Raw genomic sequence first — 22,546 nt, 5'->3', positions numbered from 1 at the left:
CTGAGCAGGCTGGGCCCCGGGAGATGAGGAAGACAGGAAGGTGGGCTGAGGATGCATTTCTTCCGGCTGTGATGGGAGGGGGTGCGCTGGCCTCTGGGGTGGCTGTATCTGAAAGAGTGTGTGGGTTACAGCTGTGAGTCCTTGTGTCCTCTCAGAGACTTGCCCGGGACTGGGCTTAGGGTGCTATTACCTCACCTGCCCAGTGGGTCACACCTCTAGGGCCCAGAAGGGGCACTGCTCAGTACGCCCTGACCCTCGTCCCCATGGCCCAGCTCCTGTGTTATCAGCAGTGAGGGGGTAGTGTTGATCAGAGCTGGGGTGTACATCCATAGTAGATGGGCTCAAGGTGGGCTAGGTGAGGCTTAGGGGTTTCCCTAAATCTCCTTTAACCCTGAGGGTCACAGGGCCAGGGAGGGGGCTGGGAGAAGAGGTGTCACCTCTTTGCTGCATTTGGCTGGAGGTGGTGAAGGGGAGTCCAGTGCTGCTCCAGGGAGGGTGTGGAGTCTCACGGGTGCCTTTGAAGCTGCCCCTTTTCCCCTGGATGCCCCCCCTTCCAACCCCGGGCCCCACACCCAGCTGCCAAGGCTGGTGGGCAGTGAAGAAGAGTCTGGAGGCAGGATCTTGGCTTCAAGGAAAATTGCTTTATTCTGCTTCCTCCCCGGGGGCTGCTACATAGGCTCCAGGACTGGGAGCTTCGCTGGCACCCTCAGGGCTGGGCAGATCAAGATGTGGCAAAGCTACTCCTCATTCAAGCCCTTTTGAAAGGAAATAAAGTTCAATTAGCTCTGGAGAGGTGGGCGTTGGGCAGGGGTGAGACCCCCGGCAGGGCGGAGGCCTGCTGTGCGGGCTGGTGGAAGCCCTGTGGTCGTGGCAGGTTTGTTTCCAGGGATTGGTATGCAGGGGCATGTTCTGGAGGGTAGGCTGTGGGGTTGGCCAGAGGGAAGCTGCCTGGGTGAGGACAAGGGGGTTCTCTGGGATGCCCATTTCAGGCTTCAGTTGCAAGGTTGTAGACCAAAATTAGGTGGAAGGGAAGTGGAAACTAGCAGTTGGGGGGAAATTGGGATATACTGGGTGTCATAAATCAGGGTCTTCTAGGGTTGCTGACCACCCTAGGGCTTGGATTCCCAGAATCATTGAATATTAGAGCTGGAAGAACCTTAGAAATCAGAGAACAGAATTATCTTGGCATTGGGCACTCTGTGGTTCAGTTGTGGGGAATAAATGAAAAGGAGGCACCCCAGGTGTGAAGGTGCTCTGTCTGAGGCCAATAGGGCAGGTGTGCTGCTGTGGGGGTGACCAGCAGAGCCCAGGGGAAGGACCCACCTTGGTGCCGATATCGCGGCTCTTGGCCCGCAGCTTGTTGACCTGGGACTCGGCGATGTCCGCCCGCTCCTCTGCCTCATCCAGCTCGTGCTGCACCTTGCGGAACTTGGACAGGTTGGTGTTGGCCTGCTCCTCCTGCAGGGTGGGAGGATGAGGTGAGAAGGGCTCCTGAGTGCTCAGCCTCCCAGGCTGAGTGACCAGCTCCCCTATGTTCCCCCTCTAGGCCTAGTGCCCAGCAGGGTTACTCACCGCCTCCTCGGCCTGGCGCTTGTAGGCCTTGACCTTCAGCTGCAGCTTGTCCACCAGGTCCTGCAGCCGCAGCAGGTTCTTCCTGTCCTCTTCCGTCTGGGGGTCAGGGGATGGGCAGGAGTGAAGATGATACAGTCTACGAGGTAGCATCTCGCCACCCTCCCACCTTCTCTTGTCTTCTTTACTTGAATCTAATACCCTGATCCAGTTCTACTTTCTGATCCTCACCAATGCTTGAATTCTCCTTATAATTTCTTACCAAAAAAGTGTGAATATTTTAAATGATGTGTATCATGAAAGAGTTGGAGGAGCTGATGGGACGCCTGAAATTACGCACAAAATTGTGTGCGTGCGTTGCTCTGGGGAGCAGGCCCCTGAGGGTCCTGGGACCTAATGGAGGATAAACTCCCCTGCTCTGGAGCCCAGCATGTGCTGGGAGTGGCTTTGGGGCTGTGGGTGTGATGGACTTTCTCGGGCTGCAATGGAGATGACACAAACTTAATCTAGGTTAAGGACAAAGTGTGCTTACAAGGATGGTGACATCCTGGATTGGAACAAAAACAAATTCTAATTGAGAGTCTGATTCTCGAAAGCACCATGGAAAGCTAGATTCTACACTGCCCTGTGTAATTGAAAAGCTTTGAGACTTGTTGGAATGGCTTTGATGTACTTTGGGTGGCTACCTATTTGCTTTCTGGTGCTCTGTCCTGGGTGAGTCCTTTCTGGAGCTCTGGGCGTGTCCCCAGGGGACAGGCTGAGGGTGGATGTTGAGGGGGAGCTCCCAGGCCATGAGGCTCAGAGACTGACCCCCGAGTCGGGGGACATTCAGAGTGGGAAAGGGCTAGACAGGGTAGAACGGAGCTGCACTCCCAACCTCACCCCAGAAAAGGCTGAGAGCAAACCCCTAATTCCCCTTGGCGGTCATCACTGTGGCTTCAGGCCACGATGCAAGGGCCATGCCGGAGCCACCCACACACCGCACCTGGTAGGTGAGCTCCTTGATGCGCCGCTCGCTCTTCCTCATGCCCTTGACCGACTCCGCATTGCGCTTCTGCTCCACCTCCAGCTCATTCTCCAGCTCCCGCACCCGCGCCTCCAGCTTCTGCAGCTGCTTCTTGCCACCCTTGAGAGCGATCTGCTCCGCCTCGTCCAGCCGGTGCTGCAGGTCCTTAATGGTCTGCTCCATGTTCTTCTTCATGCGCTCCAGGTGGGCGCTCGTGTCCTGCTCCTTCTTCAGCTCCTCTGCCATCATGGCGGCCTGTGCACAGGGCAGAGGTGGCACATGGTCTGGTCAGGTCCTCATACGCTCACTGCCCAGCCCAGGGAGACACTGTCCTGAAGCGGGCAAGTGGGGAGGGGGACTCACATCCGTGATGGCCTTCTTGGCCTTCTCCTCAGCGTTCCTGCACTCCTGCACGGCCTCCTCCACTTCTGTCTGGAGCTGGGACAGGTCTGCATCCATCTTCTTCTTCTGGTTGATGAGGCTGGTGTTCTGGGTTGGAGGGGTGGGCAGAGCAGGAAAAGCACTGAGTTTTCATGTGTGGCTCCCAAACCTCACCTGCTGAGTCCTACCAGCCCCCCCTCACCTGGGAGTGCAGCAGCTGCACCCGCTCACTCGTCTCGATCAGCTCCTGCTCCGCCAGCTTCCGAGACCGCTCTGTCTGCTCCACCACGGCACGCAGCTCCTCCAGCTCAGCCTGCAGGAGGTTGTTGCGCCGCTCCACGATGGCAATGTTCTCCTTCAGGTCGTCATTGGCACGGACTGCATCATCCAACTGGATCTGGGTGTCCTGAGGACCAGGAGAAGGGGCATGAGGTAGGGAACTGGCCTCGCTGCCCCTCCCAAGGCTGTTAGGTGGAAGCGGCCGTGGTAGAGAGCCCATTGCGGTGGCTCAGGAGGGGCCCTTGGAGGTCTCTTCAATGACTCGGAGGCAGAGGGCTCTGGCGCCTGCAACGGGACACCACCATGGGGCCCAGTCCCCTCTGGGTGAGGTGACCGCCTGCTTCCAAGCGTCTCCGTGTACCTTCAGCAGGCTCTGCAGGCTCTTGACTTGCTTCTGGGCCTCGGCAGCCATGCGGTTGGCGTGGCTGAGCTGGATCTCCATCTCATTGAGGTCGCCTTCCATCTTCTTCTTCACCCGCAGGGCCTCGTTGCGGCTTCGCGTCTCCGCGTCCAGGGAGGTCTGCAGCGAGTCCACCACCCGCAGGTGGTTGCGCTTGGCCTGCTCCATCTCCTCGTCCTTCTCTGCCAGCTTGCGCTCAATCTCTGCCTTGATCTGGTTGAACTCCAGCTGGGCCCGGAGGATCTTGCCCTCCTCGTGCTCCAGGGAGGCCTGCAGGGTGGGGAGAGGGGGTCAGGGCAGACAGGGCACAGGGCAGGGGCAAGGGTTGACCACAAATTATAGATATGAAATGAGGTCAAGAGTGGTGTGAGTTGTTCAGTCAAAGAAGCAGAAGGAGGAAGAAGAAAAGAGAATTTAAAAGAGAAATTTAAAAAGCCTCAGAAAAGGTGATTCAGGCTCTCACGAGGGAGAGCAAGCTGTGAAGACAAAGAGGAAAATGAAAAGAAAGATGTTGCCAAGGAAACAGAGGCAATCAGGCACACAGTGTAAGAAAAACACAAAGAGGCAGGCACAGGTGGGAACTGCTCTATGATGCACTAGGAGAAATGTTTATATGAAAGGAGTTGAGTGACCTGTCATTCATTCATTCCACATATATTTGTTGAGTGTCTACCATGTGCCAGGTTCTGGCCTAAGCTCTAGAGATGGGACAGTGAACAGAACTGACAAAGGGGAGAGGAGAATAGGGACCACAGGCCTGGAGCGCAGCTTCCCTCCACCCTGCCCCCGCCACACTCTACACACACACACCTCGGCTTCCTCCAGGGCGGACTGCAGCTCCAGCTTCTCAGCCTCCAGCTGTTTGCGGACCTTCTCCAGCTCATGGATGGTCTTTCCACTAGAACCCAACTGCTCAGTCAGGTCAGAGATCTCCTCTGTGTGGAGGACAGAGTGACTCAGTCAGGGGCCCGTGTGGTCCAGTGGGGGGGGGTATGCCTCTGCCTAGACACCTCTTGGAGCCCCTGCATGGCACCACATGGGGATGCTGCCACCAGTGTACCCTGCGTACCCTGAAGGTTCTTGTTCTCCCGCTTGAAGGTCTCCAGGTGCTCCAGGGACTCCTCATAGGCGTTCTTGAGCTTGAAGAGCTCGGTGCTGAGGGAGCGCGCCTCCTTCTGCGACGACTCCAGCTCTGACTGCGACTCTTCGTACTTCTGCTTCCACTCGGCCAAGATCTGCCCGGGGAAGAGGCTCACTGTGCACCAGCCCCCAGCCTCCAGCCTCAGCCCCACCTCCAGGGGCTGTCCCAGGCCACCCCATTCCCCGAGGGCTCAGCCCTCCTCCCCTGCCTCCAAGGAGGACGACTCTGGCCTCGCACTGAGGTCCCCCCACCAGCCCTGCACACGGGCTGTGGCCCCCACCCACGGCCCACCTTGTCGAAGTTCCTCTGCTTCTTGTCCAGGGCCGCAGCGGCGGCGTTGGAGCGCTCCACGTCCACCATCAGGTCCTCGATCTCGTTCTGCAGCCGGTGCTTGGTCTTCTCCAGCGAAGAGCACTTGGCGTTGACGGCCTCCACGGCCTCCTCAGCGTCCTGGAGCCGCTGCGCCAGCTTCTTTCTGCCAGGGCAGGTAGGGGAGGGTGGGGAGGGAGGGGGTGTGGATGTGGACAAGAGGAAACAACATGAGCCTTCCAGAAGACAAGCCTTGAAACTCAGAATTGTTGGAGAAGCGGAGGACAGGCCCCAGGGGCTGAGAACAGCAGGCAGATTATCTCAGTGGCAGGGTGTGAAGCCCCCCAGCACCCTTGGACCCTGGGCCAGTCTCTCGGCTGCAGAGGTGGAGGAGGCTTAGGCTTCTGCAGCCCTCCCCACCACCCTTCCCTGCCACATAGCACCCTGCCCCAGGTGAGAGCACTCTGCCCTCAGACAAACCTTTTGTTCGTCTTATATTCGGATGAGAAACATAATTCGAGCAAAAAGCTTCCCTGAGAGGAGAAGGAGGGGGGCTGGGGCAGAGTCCCCTGTGTGGTCACACACTAGCTAAGCATGCCCTGTGTGAGATCTACTGAGGACAAGGGCTGGGCCGGGTCCTGCCTGCAAAGGCCCTCAGCCAGAAGGCGGGCTATCTGGAACTCACTTGGCTTCCTCAAGCTCCTCGGTCCGCTGGATGGCATCCGTCTCGTACTTGGTCCTCCACTGGGCCACCTCCGAGTTGGCCTTGGACAGGACGCGCTGCAGCTCGGCCTTGGCCTCCGTCTCCTCCTCGTATTGCTCCCGCAGCAGGTCACAGTCATGCCGGGCCGACTGCAGTGCGTGGGCCAGGGCGTTCTTCGCCTGGGGGGAGGGGGGCACCGGGAGCTTGCTCAGCTTTCTCCATGAGGCACCCCTAGCCCTTGCCTTCTTCTCATCCCAGTCTCAGCAGCCTCCCTTGGCCTCACCTGTGTCCAAGCCCCCAGTGGACCTGGAACAGTTTACTGAGTAACAGAGAATGTTGGTACAGTGCTGAACTGTTCACATAACATTTCGCGCCCTTGGCCCTGAGCTCCTTGCCGCAGCAGCCATTATCATCATCATCACCGTTTCATGGCGGGGAGGGGCATAAACTCTGAGCCCTCTGAGACTCAGAGAGGTTAGTATTGAGCCCCGGTGTTTTTTAAAACTCATTCTTTCCCCTTTTCTACGAGCCCAGCAAAGTGCTCGGAACAGGGTCCACTTTAATTTCTTTCTCCAGTTTTCAGATTGCCCTGCTAATTCCAGAACCCATTTGTGCCGTCTCTACATCCCGTACCTGTGCCCAGGCAAGGCCATATCACACTTCCCCAGTTTATTTCCTTTCCTCCTCCTCACCGCTGCCTCCCACCCAGAGCCGCAGCAGAAAGGCACAGGGCCGCAGCCGGGGAAAGAGATCTAGGAGGCACGTGGTAGGGTTTGGGATATTATTTCCTTTTGGAATTTTTGGAGGATAATGGATAGACAGTAAATTTCATTCTGGGAAAAGGAAGTGATGTAGACACAAGGCCAGTCGGTGTGCTCCTTGCTTGGCCAGGTGGCCCAAGTCCAGGCCTCACCTTAACCTCCTCCTCGAGCTGCCTCTTGAGGTCCTCTAGCTGCTGGGTGTAGGTGAGCTTGCCTCGGGTCAGCTGGGAGATCAGCGCCTCCTTCTCATCCAGCTGCCGGGACAGCTCACCTGGGGAGGCACCAAGGCATGCTCAGCTCTTGAACGTCAGCTGCTCCTCTCTGCCTCCAAGCCCTTCCTCCCTGCAGGCCCCCTTCTCTGGAGAGGCTCTGTGTCTGTGTGTGTGTTGGGGGGGGTGTGCACGCACCACAGGCTGGGGTCGCTCAGGAGCCAGGGAGACCAGCGGGGCCCATGGAGCCCCAGCTCTAGGCTCACCGTTCTCTGTTTGCAGCTTGGCCCGCTGGCTGGTAAGGTCATTGACGGATCGCTGGGTCTCCTCAGCCTTGCTCCGGTGCTCATTCATCTGGTCTTCCAGGGTCCGGCACATCTTCTCCAGGTTAGCCTGAGAGAGGAAGGAGAGTTAGATGATGCCTGCAGGGGATGCTGAAGAGAGTATAAGGGGTGCGATTAAAGGAGAAAGAAGAGGGAAGGTGTGGAAGGAAGGAGGGGATCAGAGGACCAGGTAGAGGAAGGGAAGTGGGAAAATGAACCACCAAGGAAGAGAGGAGACCTGGACAGAAAGTGGAGGTGGGTGCAGGGGGTTGGAGGAGGGGAGGCTGAGCAGAGCCCACCTTGGCCTTGATGATCTGCTCCATGTTGGAGGTGACGTCGTCCAGCTCCAGCTTGAACTCGCTCTTCTCCTTCTCCAGCTTCTGCTTCACCCGCTGCAGGTTGTCGATCTGCTCGCCCAGCTCGGCCACGCTGTCCGCGTGCTTCTTGCGCAGGGCCGCGGCCGTGGCCTCGTGCTGCAGCGTGGCCTCCTCCAGGTCCCGCCGCATCTTCTGGAACTCGGCCTCACGCTTCTTGTTCATCTCGATCTGCACGGACGTGGCCCCGCCGGCCTCCTCCAGCCGCTCGCTGATCTCCTCCAGCTCCCGGGACAGGTCTGAGCGCAGCTTCTCCACCTTGGCCCTGGCGGTGCGCTCGGCTTCCAGCTCCTCCTCCAGCTCCTCGATGCGTGCCTGGGCCAGACACAGAGGGCTCAGACCCACCGCTTGGACCCCTCCGCCAGAGCCCCCATCCCTGGGCTCCAAAAGGCTCCTGGCTTGCCTAGAACGCAGAGTCAGTTTAGTCCTACTAGTGGAGAGGTGGAAATAACAGGATTTAGGGAAGATGAACAGCTGAGTTCCTTTAGGCCAGAACAAAATGGTATACGTTCACTTTCTTGGAAGGAAAGTCGTTAAAGCTTGCTCTTAAAGAGGGACAAAGAGATCTATGTTCTAAGAATATTTTAAGCAATTTAGTGACAAAAAATAAGAAAAGTTTAAAGTGAGAAAGCCATGTTGGTCTGACCGGACAACTAAAGACCTAACACAATGTCTCCTCTAGAAGTAAGAGCTGAAGTCACACCATCAGGACTGAAAGGACTTTAAAAGCTGCCAGGTAATAGGGAGGACATAGAAACCCAGAGATCCGGAGTGGGCTCCCCATGGTCACCCAGCTAAAGCAGAGCTGAGATAGGAAGACAGGATTTCTGCCCTCCACACTGTGACCTTTTCAGGGTTTCTTCCTACGCCATCCTTGGATCACCTGGTCACCCTTGGGTGTATCCATGCGAATACTATGGTAACTGTGTGTCTCTCTTCATGGACACTCAGTCGGCTCCTGTAATGCTACAGACAGGACACGCTGGGCAGGGGCAGGGGAAGCTGAGAACCAGCCCAGGGACTCCAAGGCCCAGCTTGGGTATCCCAGACCTCACCTGAAGCTCTTTGAGCTTCTTCTGTAGCTGGCTGCCCAGGGCCTGCTCATCCTCAATCCTTGCATTGAGAGCGTTCAGCTCAAAGTCCTTCCTGTGGGGAGAGAGGGAAGGAGGGTAAGGCAAGGGAGACCAGCTGAGCCCTGGGAGGGTCCACCAGTGGCTGGAAATGGTCATGAAACAAGTAAGAGTAGGATTTCGTCAGAAAAACAGCTTCCAGGGATGATGTGGGATCCCTGGAGGTGTAACACCTGCTGTAGGATTGAAGTACAATAAGAATGTAATGGGAGGAGCACTGTAGGCTGAGTGATGGGACCTGGGATCTGTTCCCATCTTTGGTCTTTGTTTTCTCATCTGTAAAATGAAGGGATTGGACTAGATTGTTTCAAAGGTCCCTTTAGCTATATGATCTTTAATTTTGTCACTATTGCTGGGCAACTCGGCTAACCTTTCTGAGTCTTAATTTCCTCTTTGATAAAATAGGGCCAAAGATACCATCCTTAAAAGGTGGTTTGAGAATCAAATGGGACCATATATTTGTTCATTCACTTAGCACATTCTGAGCCTGGGGAAGTGTGAAGATTCCTGTGAAAAAGCAAGCTTGATGGGGATGTAGACTATGATGATTTTCAGAGCCTTTCAAGGTTTTGACCCTCAAGTACCCTAAGGTCCTCAATTATCAAAATATGTCCTACAACCTCACTGTTTACCAAGTATGGAAAGTAGGTCTATACATTTTGGAAGGACTTGTACTAAGAATTGGAACCACAAGTTAATCAAAACAAAGAAAAGGCCCTGACCCCTCCACTTCTTCTTTTATTATTATTATTTTAAAGACAGGATCTCGCTCTGTTGCCCAGGCTGGAATACAATGGTGCAATCATAGCTCACTGCAGCCTCAAACTCCTGGGCTCAAGGGATCCTCCTGAGTAGCTGGGACTACAGGTGCATGCCACCATGTCTGGCTAATTTTTAAAATATTTCTGTAGAGATGGTGTCTCGCTATGTTGTCCAGGCTGGTCTCAGACTCCTGGCTTCAAGAGAACCTCCTGCCTCAGCTTCCTAAAGTGCTGGGATTACAGGCATGAGCCACTGCACCCATCCCCCTCCACTTCTTGAACATGAGGGCAGATGTGAGAGCCCTCTGGGCTCTCTGTGTGAACCCTTTCCAAAGAGACTTTCTTGAGAGGTTTTTGTGTGGAGCACAAGCAACTGGTCTCCAAATAGAGTTGTGTATAAAGGGGACAAGCTGTTATTTCCATTCCCATTGAGTGCCCAACGGAAGGAAAGAGCTTGAGGGATACAAGTTAGGCTTTGCCAGGGAGGACCACCTGGCCCTGATGTCTGGGTCTGGGTGAGGAAAGTCCTCACGCTGAAGGCCTCTTCCCAAGGGCTTGAGCATTCATTTATGGAGGCTGCATGAGGTCATTGTCTCTGAGGATAAGTGTCTCGGGTCAGCCTGTAGGCAGAACAGGCTGCTGGCCTGGGGAGGAGGAAGTGCAGCAGGTAAGGGAACTTGGTACTTTTTCAGCCGCTCATCCAGCTGCTGCTTGTCATTCTCCAGGTCCATGATGCTCTCCTGGGTCAGCTTCAGGTCACCCTCCAGCTTCCTCTTGGCTCGCTCCAGGTCCATGCGCACCTTTTTCTCCTGCTCCAGGGACCCCTCCAGCTGACAGAGAGATGGACAAGCCAGGTCCATGAGGCAGAGCATCCTGATTTGGTGATTTTGTAGCTCAGTTACTCCAGGGGCCGGGGAAAACCTTCCTCAGAGTGGTCCAAATGTTACCAGGGGACTGTGAGAATGCATAGCATGTAGGGTATACTCAATAATAAATATTTGATAAATAAAAGAATGAATGATTGTGGAATGAAACCCCAAATCTACATTCATTCATTCAGCATTCCATAAGCACCTATTGGGTACCAGGCTGTGTGCTAGGCACAGCAGATACAAAATTGAATAAACTCAAGTTCTTGTCTAAAAGGAGCTTGTATTAATAGTCTTATAGCTGAGGCAGATACTTAAAACATTATAATACAGAGTGATAAGTGATTCAATAGAGATATGTACATCTGATGGGACAATGATCAATCAGGACCAGATCCTGCCTAAAATGTCAGAAGTTCAAAGATCCTCTTTGAGAAGCCTCACAAAATTTCCAAAGAAATGTTTCATGTTCTTTTGAGAGAACCCTCTAAATCTTGTGATCCAAGGCAGAGATATATGGGCTTGAACATAAGTTAAAGAAGAAAGCCCATCTCTATTATTGATTCTATCTGGGAGATCAGATATACATTTCACAATTAATCACTCTCTCCCCATTCATTCTTCAACTGCCTTCTAGAAAGATATCAGAACTTGAACACCTTCAAACCCTACCCCCTCATCCCAATACACACACACATACCTCTGAGTACAGATGGACATGATATATCCAGGCCCTACAACTCTCAATCTACTTACATCGTCCACTTGCTGCTCCAGCTTGACTTTGGCCTTGGTCAGGGTGTTGACCTTGTCCTCCTCAGCCTGAAGGTCATCCAGGGCTTGCTGGTGGGCCTCCTGCAGAGCCTTTTTCTCCTTGGTCAGCTTGGCGATGATCTCATCCAGCCCAGCCATCTCCTCTGTCAGGTTCTTCACCTGTGACCAAGAGCCCCACCCCCTTTAGGGTCAGAGGTCACCATTCTGGAGACATCTATGGGGACCTCCATGCCAGGTGTCATGCTGCTGTCAGGATCCTGAGTGGGTTAGCTTGGGTGAAGGTCAGCGTGGTCTGGGAATCCTGGGGAGACCTGGGCTGGAGCCAGAGGCAGCTGCCCTCACCTTGTTCTCTGTTGCGTGCTTCTCCTTCTCCACCTTGGCCAGTGTCAGCTCCAGGTCATCAATGTCCCTTTTGAGCTCAGAGCACTCATCTTCCAGCTTGCGCTTCTTGGCAGTGAGTTCAGCATTCATCTCCTCCTCATCCTCCAGCCTCTCGTTCATCTCCTTCACCTTGGCCTCCAGCTGGATCTTGTTCTTGATCAGCTGGTCGCAGCGCTCCTCAGCATCAGCCAGGTTGTCTTGTTCCTGAGGGCAAGGCACAGAGGGGAGGCTGTCCAGTGGGCAGGGTCCTCATCCTTGCAGGTGGAGGGAGGGAGGGGAGCATCCCTCAAATAGAAGGGGAGCTCTAGGATATCTCCCGGTTGAGAACCTCATGGATGGGGAGGGGAAGTGTTTCAGGGCACTGTAACGTGGGAGCACTGGGGAGAGGAGCAGAGAGGTCTTTATCTGGTCCTCTTCCTCTAGTCTCTTCCGTGGAAAGAGGGGACTATATTTTTCTGATGCCCAGCATTTTATATATTGACAACCCAGTGAGATGAGCAGCTTTATTCCCTGTCTGGAGGAAACTGAGGCTCAAAGAGGATGAGTGGTTTGCCCAAGTTCACAAAATTATTAAGCTGTGGATCTAGGTTGAACTCAGGTGGAAAGCCTGTGCTTTGAAAAGTTAGTTCTTTTGCCCCTTCCCCTTCCTCCTCCTGAGGGACCTCTTTGGAGGCCTTTGGAAGTGCTGACCCCAGAATCCTCTCACTATGAGGGAACAAGATGGCGAGCTCCTGTGAGGTGAGGGGCAGGGTGCAGGAGGCGGAGGCAGAGCAGGGTGAAAGAGCCAACAATGGCCCCAGGAGCCTCACCGCTTGCACTTGGAGCTGCAGGTCGTTCTTCTCCTGCAGGAGGGACACCATCTTCTCCTCCAGCTCCTTGCGGCGAGCCTCAGACTTCTCCAGAGCCTCTTTGAGGCGTGCGAACTCCTCCTTCATGGTGGCCATCTCCTTCTCCGTCTCTGCGCTCTTCAGCAGTGGCTTGATCTTGAAATAGAGCTTCATCCAGGGCCAATTTTTGACCCCCATGAAGGCCCGAATGTTCCACTGGATTACCAGCAGGGAGTCTCTGCGGGGGCCCAGCGAAAGTGGTGGTATGAGTCCCCTCCTGCCTCTTTCCCACCTGAGCTCCTGAAACCTTGGTAAGGCCCCTTTCCTTCATCCACCCGCCCTCTCTGAGGCCACCCTGTGTCCACACGAGCCCCTCCCACAGGTCTCTTTGTTTGAAGACCCAGTGGGCTCTTTCTCCTGAAACTGCCCCTGAATGAGCCTGGGCCTAAGGGAGGTGGGAAACCTCCTTCCGTGCTCTCTCACCTGCGTTCCACCATCTTCTTGTACTCCATTCTGGAGAGCACGCCCCGGGACTGGGCCTGGATGCGCGTGATGATGCGGCTCAGCCTCTCGTCCCGCATCTCCTCCAGTAGCCCCAGCAGCCCCGCCTTGAAGAACACCTGCAGGGAAGTGTGCGCTGGGCCTGGGGTGCTAGGTAGGGGTGGCGGGGGGCATGTTGGGAAGGGCGACTACTAGGACAGGCTTGGAGGGAGGAGGTGCACGGCAGCGGGAGCTGGGGTGAGGGCAGTGGTGCTGGGTGTCCCACTGGGAGGGGTAGCACGGGGGGCAGAGATGTTGCCAAGCCGACTGGTGAAAGGAAAGGAGTCAGGAGGTGAGGGGTTAACGGACAGGAGACGTCTTCCTCTAACTGATTTGTCCCCTCCCTGTCCTCACCTTGGTGTGGCCGAACTTGTACTGGTTGTGGTCAATATCCAGGGAGCTCAGCAGCTTCTCTGACCCCTTCCTGCTGTCAATGAACTGCCCTTCGGGGATGGCCGCTGGGTTCAGGATGCGATACCTGGGGAGCGGAGTGCCGGAGTCACCCACACTCTGCACTGATCTCTGCCCGCAGAATGCCAGGGCCACCGGCAGACTCCCTTTCCCTTCAGAGCAGCCCAGGCTGCCCTGGTTCCCTGAGCTCTGGGGAAGCCCCGTACCCACCTCTGCCGGAAGTCCCCGTAGAGGATGCGGTTGGGGAAGCCCTTCCTGCAGATGCGGATGCCCTCCAGCACGCCGTTGCAGCGCAGCTGGTGCATGACCAAGGGGTTGTCCATCACCCCTGCGGTGGGAGGGAAAGGGAGGGATCTGTGAGGAGATCACTGGGCTAACAGCCAAAAGATCTAAGTTCTGAGCCTGGCTCTGCCACTGATTAGCCTGTAACCTCAGCAGGTCAGTTAGTCATAATCTTCTCTTGGTTTCATTATTTTTTCTAGCCATACTTTTAAGGGTAACCAGAAGACTTTCACATTCCTTATTTTATATAGTTTATACCTATTACCAAAGGTGGTAGACAGGAAGATATATCCCATTTTCTAGATGAGTAAACTAAACCCAGAGGGGTTAAGGGACTTTCCTGAGGTCACTAAGCTAATCAAGAATAGAGTCTGGCCTTGAACCCATGTCCCTGAGCCTCTGTCTTCTTATCAGCCAAAAATGGATAAACAATCCCGGTATGCCTCATTGGGGGTTGTAAGTCACTGATAAGATAATGTCCATCAAAGTACCTTACATGTTACCATGAGTTGCACATTGCAAGTGTAAGGCAGCACTGGGAGGGAGGTGGCCTGGGAGACCCCATGGGGTATAGGAGAAGAATGTGCTTTGGAAACCACCGTGGTGGCAGGTTAGGAGAGGACTTAGAAGGCCTGTCCCTTCTCAGTACACATGTGTGTCCAGTGGTGGGCTGGCCTGAGCCTGTGGGCGCACCTGGAGACTTTGTCTCGTTGGGGATGATGCAACGCACGAAGTGGGGATGGGTGGAGCGCAAGTTGGTCATCAGCTTGTTCAGATTCTCCTGTGGCCAAAAAAGTGAGAGGGAGAAGTAAAGAAAGTGAAAGAAAGAGAAGCAGGAAAAGGAGAGGAGAAGGGGAAGGGAATAGAGATGGAGAGAATGCAAAGGGCAGAGATAAGGAAGGCTGGGCAGGGCAGACATGGTGAGGGGAGAGGGTGGGAGGCAGGAGGGAAAGGAGACGGGAGGTGAGATGGGAAGTAAGAGAATGGCCAAGAGATGAAGGGAGAGAAGACAGAGTGAGAAGGATCACGAATGCACCAGGGAGACAGGGGGTGGGAGGCAATAGGGGATGAACAAAGCGGGGAAGCACCGGGGCAGATTGGGGATTAGGGCCCAGGGCGGAATGGGAGCCACGCTGGGCTGGGGTCACAACGCTCACCCTGTGCAGAGCTGACACAGTCTGAAAGGATGAGCCTTTCTTGGCCTTGCCTTTGCCCTTTTCGACAGCTGTGGGAAGAGTCAGCAAAAGGACCATCAGTGGGTGTGTGGGGAGGTGAGGTCCTGGGGTGCAGAAGCACGGCCTATCTTCACACCTTGCTGGCCTTTGGCCCCCAGACGAGGATCTTCAATGTGGCTACCTCAGTTTCTCCACTCAATTCCACCCCATTGAGTCTGTAAACCTCAGGGCACATCCTGACATGGAAGTGACAGGGGTAGCAATTAACCTGACTCAGAGCCCTGGCAGAATCCCTGCTCCTTAGTCCCCTGGGCCCCAGTCTCTACTTACGTGCATCAGCCCCAGCATAGTTGGCAAACAGGCTGCTCAGCAGCTTGAGGGAGGACTTCTGGTACAAGCCCACCACCGTCTCATTGAGAGGGTCCTTGTTCTTCTGCAGCCAGCCCAGGATGTTGTAGTCCACGATGCCAGCATAGTGAATCAGAGAAAAGTGGGCTTCCGGCCTCCCCTTGATATTTCGTGGCTTCTGGAAGTTGGCAGACTTGCCCAGGTGGTTGTCGAAGAGTTTGGCCTTGAAGGTCATGTCGGTGGCCTTGGGGAACATGCACTCCTCCTCCAGGATGGACATGATGCCCATGGGCTGAGGGGGGAGGGCAGAGCATCACTGAGTATGCTTCAACAGGTGGAGATGGATTCTGTTCTACAGTCAGTATTTGCTCATGGGGGTGCCGCTTTGGGTATTGAGGTATGAGGCTCAGCTCTGAGTGCAGTTATCTACTGACTGGCCCCTGCTCAAGTCTTCTTAAGGGGAGGACTTTGTTTGATGACAGAGGAGCTTTTGTGAAAGTCTGGGAATGTGACTGCTATTGGTGCTTTATGTGCCACTCCCTCACCCATATTCCTGAGATGATGGGGTTGAAAATAGGTGCATTTATAGGATCCCCCACACCACCCTCCTACTCCCTGCTCCTTGGATACATACAGACCAGGTTGGAGGTCATCCTGCAGGTGTCCATCCCCCATATGTCCACTCTCAAGCCCCTGGGAACTCAGCGATCCCTGGTGCTACCCTGTGCTGGGTGCTCAGCATAACATGGGGCTCAGGAGTCTTCAGCACCATGTCTGTTATCCAGATCATACTCCCCAGAAGGGAGAGGAGCTGCTATTTTGTCTGGGGTGTTCATGTGGGGTATGGATGGAGACCGGTGGGGCGGAGGCGGCACCTTCTCGATGAGGTCGATGCAGGCCTGTAGGTCCATGCCGAAGTCGATGAACTCCCACTCGATGCCCTCCTTCTTGTATTCCTCCTGCTCCAGCACGAACATGTGGTGGTTGAAGAACTGCTGCAGCTTCTCGTTGGTGAAGTTGATGCAGAGCTGCTCAAAGCTGTTGAACTGCAGGGCAGTGAGGGGCGGGAGCAGTCAGGTAGGTGGGTGTCTGAGTGGCCACTGGGGTCGGCCCAGGGCTGTGCCCGTGCACTGTGCCCGAGCCCAGCTGGGGTGCAGCTGGTCCCTTCCCAGGTCAGGGCAGCAGAGGAGAGCTTCCCCTGGAGACAGGGACGATGACTGCCTCTGCCATACCGCACAGTCCCCACCGCCTTCCCGTGCTGGCCCCTGGCTGGCACTCGGCAATGGCAGTTGAAGGTGCGAATGAGTGAGTGATGTTCTGCCCACTCCCAGGGCTCCCCGACTCACGTCGAAGATCTCAAAGCCAGCGATGTCCAGGACTCCTATGAAGTACTGGCGTGGCTGCTTGGTCTCCAGGGTGGCATTGATGCGCATCACCATCCAGTTGAACATCTTCTCGTACACGGCCTTGGCCAGTGCTCCAGTGGCATATGCCACCTGCAAGGTAGGGGAGACACCCATATTGAGTAGGGTTGTTGGGAAGAGTAAATTCAAAAGCTCCCACCCTGCTGTGCCAGGCTCCCTACCCTGCCCATTTATCTTCTGAATATAACCCACCTGCTGGACATTCTGCCCCTTGGTGACATACTCGTTGCCCACTTTCACCCGAGGGTGGCAAAGACCCTTGAGCAGATCGGCTGAGTTCAGCCCCATGAGGTAGGCGGACTTATCAGCCTCTGCAAGGAAAGGTGAGGCAGCAAAGATAGTAAACAGATGCCTGCTCTGCAGGTGTGGCCCTCAGTGACTGACAGCTGTCCCCAGCATCCCTGCCTCCCACCTTCAGTGCCATCTGGCTCCGCCTGCTCCTCCCGCTGCTTCTGTTTGAATTTCATGTTTCCAAAGTGCATGATGGCGCCCGTCAGCTTGTACATGGAGTTCTTCTCCTCTGGAGTGAAGCCCAGCACATCAAAGGCATTCTGTAGGCAGGTCCCATATGGGTGGATCCCAGAAAAAGAAGGATGATGGGTAAAGGAGATCCCTTGTAAGTTGCAGAGAGAACTTGCCTCCTTAATCCCTGTGGGCTCTGAGAATCCCATCCCCAGTGGAGAGCTCCAGAGCAAAGATGGGAGGTGCAAAAGCAGGCAGAGCTCAGACTGCCTCAGTCCTGCTGTTGGGGGTCACAGCGGTTCTGGGTTACCCACTCATGTTTCCAGACACTACTCTTGCTTCCCTGCCTGGCCTCCACACCTTCCGTGTCTGCTCTCACCTGACAGCCTGCCCCAGCCCCGTGACTGCCATGTGGCTCTCCCTCCCTGCCTCCCTTGGTGGTGCCTTGATTCCTGACTTGTGTGCCTCTCTGTCCCAGGGTTTTCTGCCCTTTATGGTTTGATTGAACACCAAATGCTGCCCAGTCCTGTCTTACCTCACCCATACTCCAGCATGCCCTGGTGACAGGGCACATTCTGGCCTCGGGAGGGCCATACCGCTATGAACAACAGACGGCCAGTGTCTTAGCTTTGCTCCTGGGGTGGTGAACTGGCCCTACTTGCTCCTCACTGCCAATCCTCCCACCCCTCACTGGGTCCTCACACACTCACATCAGTGGCCATGAGCTCCTCAGCATCATCAATGGAGGCCACGGTGGTCTCTCCTTGGGAGATGAAGGCATAATCATAGGGGTTGTTGGTGATCAGCAGCATGTCTAGGGGGAGAACATGTGGTTAGGCTCTGACACAGCCCCTGGCTTTCATGGGGACTGCCCACCACAGCACACAACACGATGGAGAGCACAGGACAGGGCTTGACTTGGCCCCACATCCCACAGAACCGGATCCAGCAGTGCCGCACAGCCCAGGGCATGCCAGCAGAATCCAGCTGCAGGCAAAGGGGACCAGGTTGCCATGGAGATAGTTGGTCTCAGTCAGTAGCTTTGACTCACCCAGTAGCTCAGGCTTCTTATTAGATAGGATTTGGTAGAAAATGTGATAATCTCTCTCTGCTTTCAGCTGGAAAATAACTCTGGATTTTTCCAAAAGGTCTGTGAACAGGCAGGGAGAAGGAAAGAAAGAAAAAGGGTTGGATTTAGGTACAAGGAAATAGAGGAAAATGAATGATAAATGTAGCAAGCAAAAGGCAAAGAGAGAGGACGAGATAGAGAGAGAGAGACTGGTACACGACACACAGAGATGGGATGCAGACAGAGACCCAGAAAGAGAAATAGTCTCAGAGCTAAATCCCAGAGAAAGACACACAGACATGCAGAGACAGAGGTGGAGAAAGAGCCAGAGGGAGTCTCAGAGACAAATATACAGACCTAGAGACAGAGACACATGGAGACAGAGACAGAAAGAGAGGAGAAAAACAGAGAGGGGAGGGGAAGGGAGGGGGAGGGTGGTCAAAACCAGATGGTCGAGAACAAGAGTGAGCTTGGCTGAGCCCCAGCAGATTCATGGCACTCACAGGTCTCTATGTCTGCAGATGCCAGCTTTCCAGTCGCCCCAAAATGAATTCGAATGAATTTCCCCTGGAGAGATGGAAGAGCATGGTGATCAGTTGGGGGAAGGCTCCTATTTGGGGCTATCCTTGGACCATTTGGGGCCATCCAGCCCAAGTCCCAAGCCCAAGATCAGGGACCACTCACGAAGCGGGAGGAGTTGTCGTTCCGGACGGTCTTGGCATTGCCGAAGGCCTCCAGAGCGGGGTTGGCCTGGATGATCTGGTCCTCCAGGGTGCCCTGTGGAGGTCAAGAAGGATGGCAGGTAGAGAGGACTTGCCCTCCCTTTCTGCCATGCAGGCCCATGAAGGACAGCAGGCCTACCTTGCCTGGGCTCTGGTCCTTCTTGCTGCGGTCCCCAATGGCGGCGATGACAGCAAAGTACTGGATGACCCTCTTGGTGTTGACCGTCTTCCCTGCCCCGGATTCTCCGCTGTGGGGACAGTCAGGGGCTCATTAGGCAGTGACAACCACTACTTGAGACCAAACAAGCCTCGAGTCAGCAGAGACCTGGCCAGGTCAATCGGAGGAGTGGGGCCTGGGCTGCTTGGAAAAGAGTGGGTGTGGCTGGAAGAACAGGAAAGGCTTATGAAGGGAAGGATGCAAGAAAATGAAGATTTGAAGAAGACACGGTGATAACAGGCTCATGGATAAAGGAATGATGTGTTGGAGGAGATGGGGTGAAGGAGATGGGAGAGGAGAAATAAGAGGAGGTGGAAAGCAGGAAGGAAGGTGGGGAGCAAAGAGAAGGGTCAGGGTGAAGGTCAGAGAAGAAAGAGGAGATGGGCACAACAGGGACAGGAAGGAGGGCTGCGGGTCTGTGCATGGGACTCTGGGGTCCCTGCTGGGGCTGGGGGCTGGGCCAGGGAGACTCTGGCAGGGAGCAGGGCAGGAGCTACACTCACGTGATCAGGATGGACTGGTTTTCTCTGTCTGTAGGGAGAAAATGGGAGGCAAATTCAGGAGCTGCACAGGATGTTTCCGAGGGGTTATTGCCTCCCTCCCCCCACTCTCCGGCCTCTCCCAGCTCCCTTCAGGGAGACCCTTCCCTGGGCCTCTCACCCGTCAGCATGTACTGATAAGCGTTGTCAGAGATGGAGAAGATGTGGGGTGGGGCCTCACTCCTCTTCTTGCCCCTGTAGGCGGCCACCACCTCAGCAGTGTACACTGGCAGCCACTTGTAGGGGTTGACAGTGACACAGAACAGGCCCGAGTAGGTCTGTGGGGAGAAAAGGAGGAGAGAGTTGCCATGATGAAGGGGAGTGGAGGGGTGACTTTCAGAGTTAGAGGAAGACCCTAGGAAAGGAAGAAGAGAAAGGAAAACCTCGGAATGCACTCAATCTGAGTAATGCCAACCGCGGGTGTGAGAATGGAAGCAAGGATGTAGGGACAAGGATAGAGTGCAAGAAGGCCTGGACACAAAGAACAGACAGTCTCAGCCCACAGAGCGGACGTGCGCGGGCCCAGATGGCCAGGTGCGGCACTCACGTAGATCATCCAGGCCGCGTAGCGCTCCTTGAGGTTGTAGAGCACCGCGGGCTCGTGCAGGAAAGTCAGCATGGCCATGTCCTCGATCTTGTCGAACTTGGGTGGGTTCTGCTGCATCACCTGATCCTCCTTCACGGTCACCGTCTGTAACAGCCCCATATAGGACCCCCGCCCCAGCCTGTGAGCCTGTGCCTTCCCTCCTCCCTCAAGAGGGATAGGAGTTGGGCAAATTAAAGGACAATCATGTTCAAGAGAAAAAGAACCAGGATCCCTCAGAGAAGGCAGATTGGATGTTGGGAATGAGAGGGCTCTTGGAAGAGTCTGCATCCCCACCCAAAGGGAAGACCCTGACCAGCCTCAGGTCTGTGCAGGGCAGAGCCTGAGCACACCCCTCTCTGTCCACCCAGGGGTTGGGGTGGCCAGGGTGGCCTCACATCAGCCCTACGACCCACCTTGCCATGCTCGGTCTCGGCTGTGATTTTGCCACCCTCTCGAGACATAATCTTGGCCTTGACAAACTCCTCTTTGTCATCAGGCACAAAGACATCCTTCTTGAGGTCAAAAGCCCTGGTCTGAGCTTCGAGCCGCTCCTTCTCTGACTTGCGCAGGTAGGGAGCGGCCTCCCCAAACACGGCCATCTCCGCGTCCCCCATGGTGATGCCTGTAATGAGCGGGAGAAACTGGCTGCCCTCCCATCGGCCCACTCCCCATGCCCTCTCCCTGGGCTCTCCCCTTCAGTGGGAGCCCCAAAACCTAGCTCCATGCTCAGGAGTCAAGAGGAGTGCCCAGTGAGACCCTTGTTCTTTGAGCTTACCCCTTAGGCGGAAGAGCAGCCTAGCAAACGGCCAGGGTAGAAGGGCAACTAACCTTTGTCCAGGCTAGGGCTCTCCCAGGGAGGAGTGTCCTGGGCTTCTCATAGGAATAGGAATAGGAATCTGACCATATCCATGTGTGACCCTCATTTGGCCCTGGGTCCCCTCACTAGTCACGGGAAAGGAGCTCCTGGTGGCCAAGATATTCTCCCCAGGGCAGGGCAGAAAGTAGAGCCTCACAGCCTGGCTTTGGGGCTATCCGGCCCAATTTTCCCAGATCCTCCCATGCTCTCGCGTTAGCTGTCTTACCTCGGCTTCTCAAGCGTATCTACGGATGAGGAAAGGAGCCCAGGCCTACAGGGACCTAGAGAGAGAGAAGAGGCTGTGTCAGGGCAGGCTGCCACCCAACTTGGCCAGTCCCATGCCCCTGCTTCTCCCAGCTCTGTCCTTCATCACCCATCCTCCCCTAGACCTGAAAACGAAGTGGAAGTGGTGGCCCCATCCTCCTTCTCGCTTTTCAAACTTGATTCCCTTTTCCCCCAAGGACTGGTTCTAACAGTTTCCTGGAGTCAGCCCAACTCTGAGCCCTAATCCTCCTCACTCCTGCCTGCGCCCATCTAGTGAGACCTTCTTTTATGAGCCACCTAAGAAACAACTAATAATGGTCAGTGCTTTCCAGTCTGCAAAGCACCTCAATGCACATCCTCTTACTCAGTCCTCACCCATTCGGCAGGGGAGGAAATCCAGGTGAAACAGCTTGCCTGCCTAAGAACACATAGCAATAAGTGGTAGAGCCAAGACTGGAACCCAAGTCTCAAGACTCTAAAACCAGTTGTTTTCCATCTCGTCCTCCATTTTATTGTCAGACTTTGTGGACCTTCTCTGAGAGGAGACGCTGTGGGCTTCCTCTCACAGACAATCCCATCACACTGGCAAACACGCTGCACGTCCTAAATGAACACGCACGCCTGCTGTTCATGCACACATCTCATACAAAGACAGGCTTCCTGTCTGTACCACAGCACCCGCCCAGGGTGCCATATATGCCTCAACGACGGATGTGCACCTTTGAGAATGTGCACAGCGTAAATAGGCTCACATGGCTGCGTATTCTTCAATATGCAAGGCCCTGGAACACGCATGCCCATGTGTCTGTGAGCTCTTCCTGTAGGGTGTACACACGCTGTTAATAGCCATGACTCCTGGATGCGCAGACAAGCACCTCCATGTCCACGATGGGGCAGCTATACATTCCAGGCCTCGTAGAACTAGTTTGTAAACAGACACACTTCCTATATGATCATTTTCCACCACCTTTTTCCCCCTCCCCCCAAATGGACCTGCTTGTTCTCAGGCATGATCATAAAGACACGTCTCCCTCTTGATATTTCTATATCTTAGCCAGCGAGGTAATACGTGAGCCCCACACTCCCATGGCACATACGCACATTTAGACCTGCACAAGTGTGCTCAATGGCTGGACCTAGTACTCTGCATGAAGCCCTGCATGAAGCTTGCTGTTCCTAGAGGAATCCCTTCCTAAAGCTGGAGCCCCATTATCCATCTCCCACTCCTACCTGAGAACAGCAAGGAAAGACACAGGGAGCAGGAGAGAGCTGTGGAACCAGACCTTGTCTCAGGGGCTGTATATATGGGGCAGCAGGGCGACCCCACCCCCACCTGCACCCAGTCCCTAGCCGGATTTAGAAAGGGCTGTTGTCACTAGAAGTATTTCCCCCAGGCTCCCCCCTCTTCCCAAACAGTGCTCCCCTCCCCCCTCCGGCTAGGAAACAATTGGAAG

The 22,546-nt window shown here is 54.9% G+C and overlaps 1 protein-coding gene across 1 annotated transcript; it reads right to left on the bottom strand.

Moving 5' to 3' along the window:
• Nucleotides 1-621: 621 nt before the first annotated feature.
• On the bottom strand, nt 622-22,391 carry LOC105814435 (myosin-7). Its single transcript, XM_012649398.1, has 40 exons — nt 22,323-22,391; nt 21,055-21,109; nt 20,386-20,594; nt 19,934-20,077; nt 19,508-19,664; nt 19,351-19,378; nt 18,770-18,878; nt 18,593-18,685; nt 18,412-18,475; nt 17,891-17,989; nt 17,550-17,653; nt 16,790-16,928; nt 16,570-16,688; nt 16,300-16,449; nt 15,829-15,999; nt 14,936-15,245; nt 14,588-14,655; nt 14,124-14,211; nt 13,359-13,476; nt 13,092-13,215; nt 12,681-12,817; nt 12,180-12,435; nt 11,332-11,574; nt 10,972-11,148; nt 10,031-10,176; nt 8,511-8,601; nt 7,381-7,770; nt 7,025-7,151; nt 6,702-6,820; nt 5,771-5,967; nt 5,068-5,251; nt 4,705-4,870; nt 4,446-4,570; nt 3,597-3,905; nt 3,159-3,362; nt 2,939-3,064; nt 2,555-2,830; nt 1,573-1,668; nt 1,324-1,458; nt 622-755 (listed from the first exon to the last, which is right to left on the bottom strand). Exons 3-40 carry the CDS (start codon nt 20,584-20,586, stop codon nt 738-740), a joined length of 5,808 nt encoding a protein of 1,935 aa, XP_012504852.1. The 5' UTR covers nt 20,587-20,594; nt 21,055-21,109; nt 22,323-22,391; the 3' UTR covers nt 622-737.
• Between the last annotated feature and the right edge of the window lie 155 nt (nt 22,392-22,546).

This window comes from Propithecus coquereli, unplaced genomic scaffold (genome assembly GCF_000956105.1).
Source record: "Propithecus coquereli isolate 6110/MARCELLA unplaced genomic scaffold, Pcoq_1.0 Scaffold3, whole genome shotgun sequence".
NCBI lineage: Eukaryota > Metazoa > Chordata > Mammalia > Primates > Indriidae > Propithecus > Propithecus coquereli.
This window is presented reverse-complemented; position numbering and strand designations above follow the sequence as displayed.

Coding starts and splice junctions, on each gene's coding strand:
- LOC105814435 (XM_012649398.1), bottom strand. CDS start 20,586: ATGGGGGACGCGGAGATGGCCGTGTTTGGGGAGGCCGCTCCCTACCTG. Junction 19,379..19,507: donor TTATCAGTACATGCTGACGG/GTGAGAGGCCCA, acceptor TTCTCCCTACAG/ACAGAGAAAACCAGTCCATC. Junction 16,450..16,569: donor AGGGGCAGAATGTCCAGCAG/GTGGGTTATATT, acceptor CCTACCTTGCAG/GTGGCATATGCCACTGGAGC.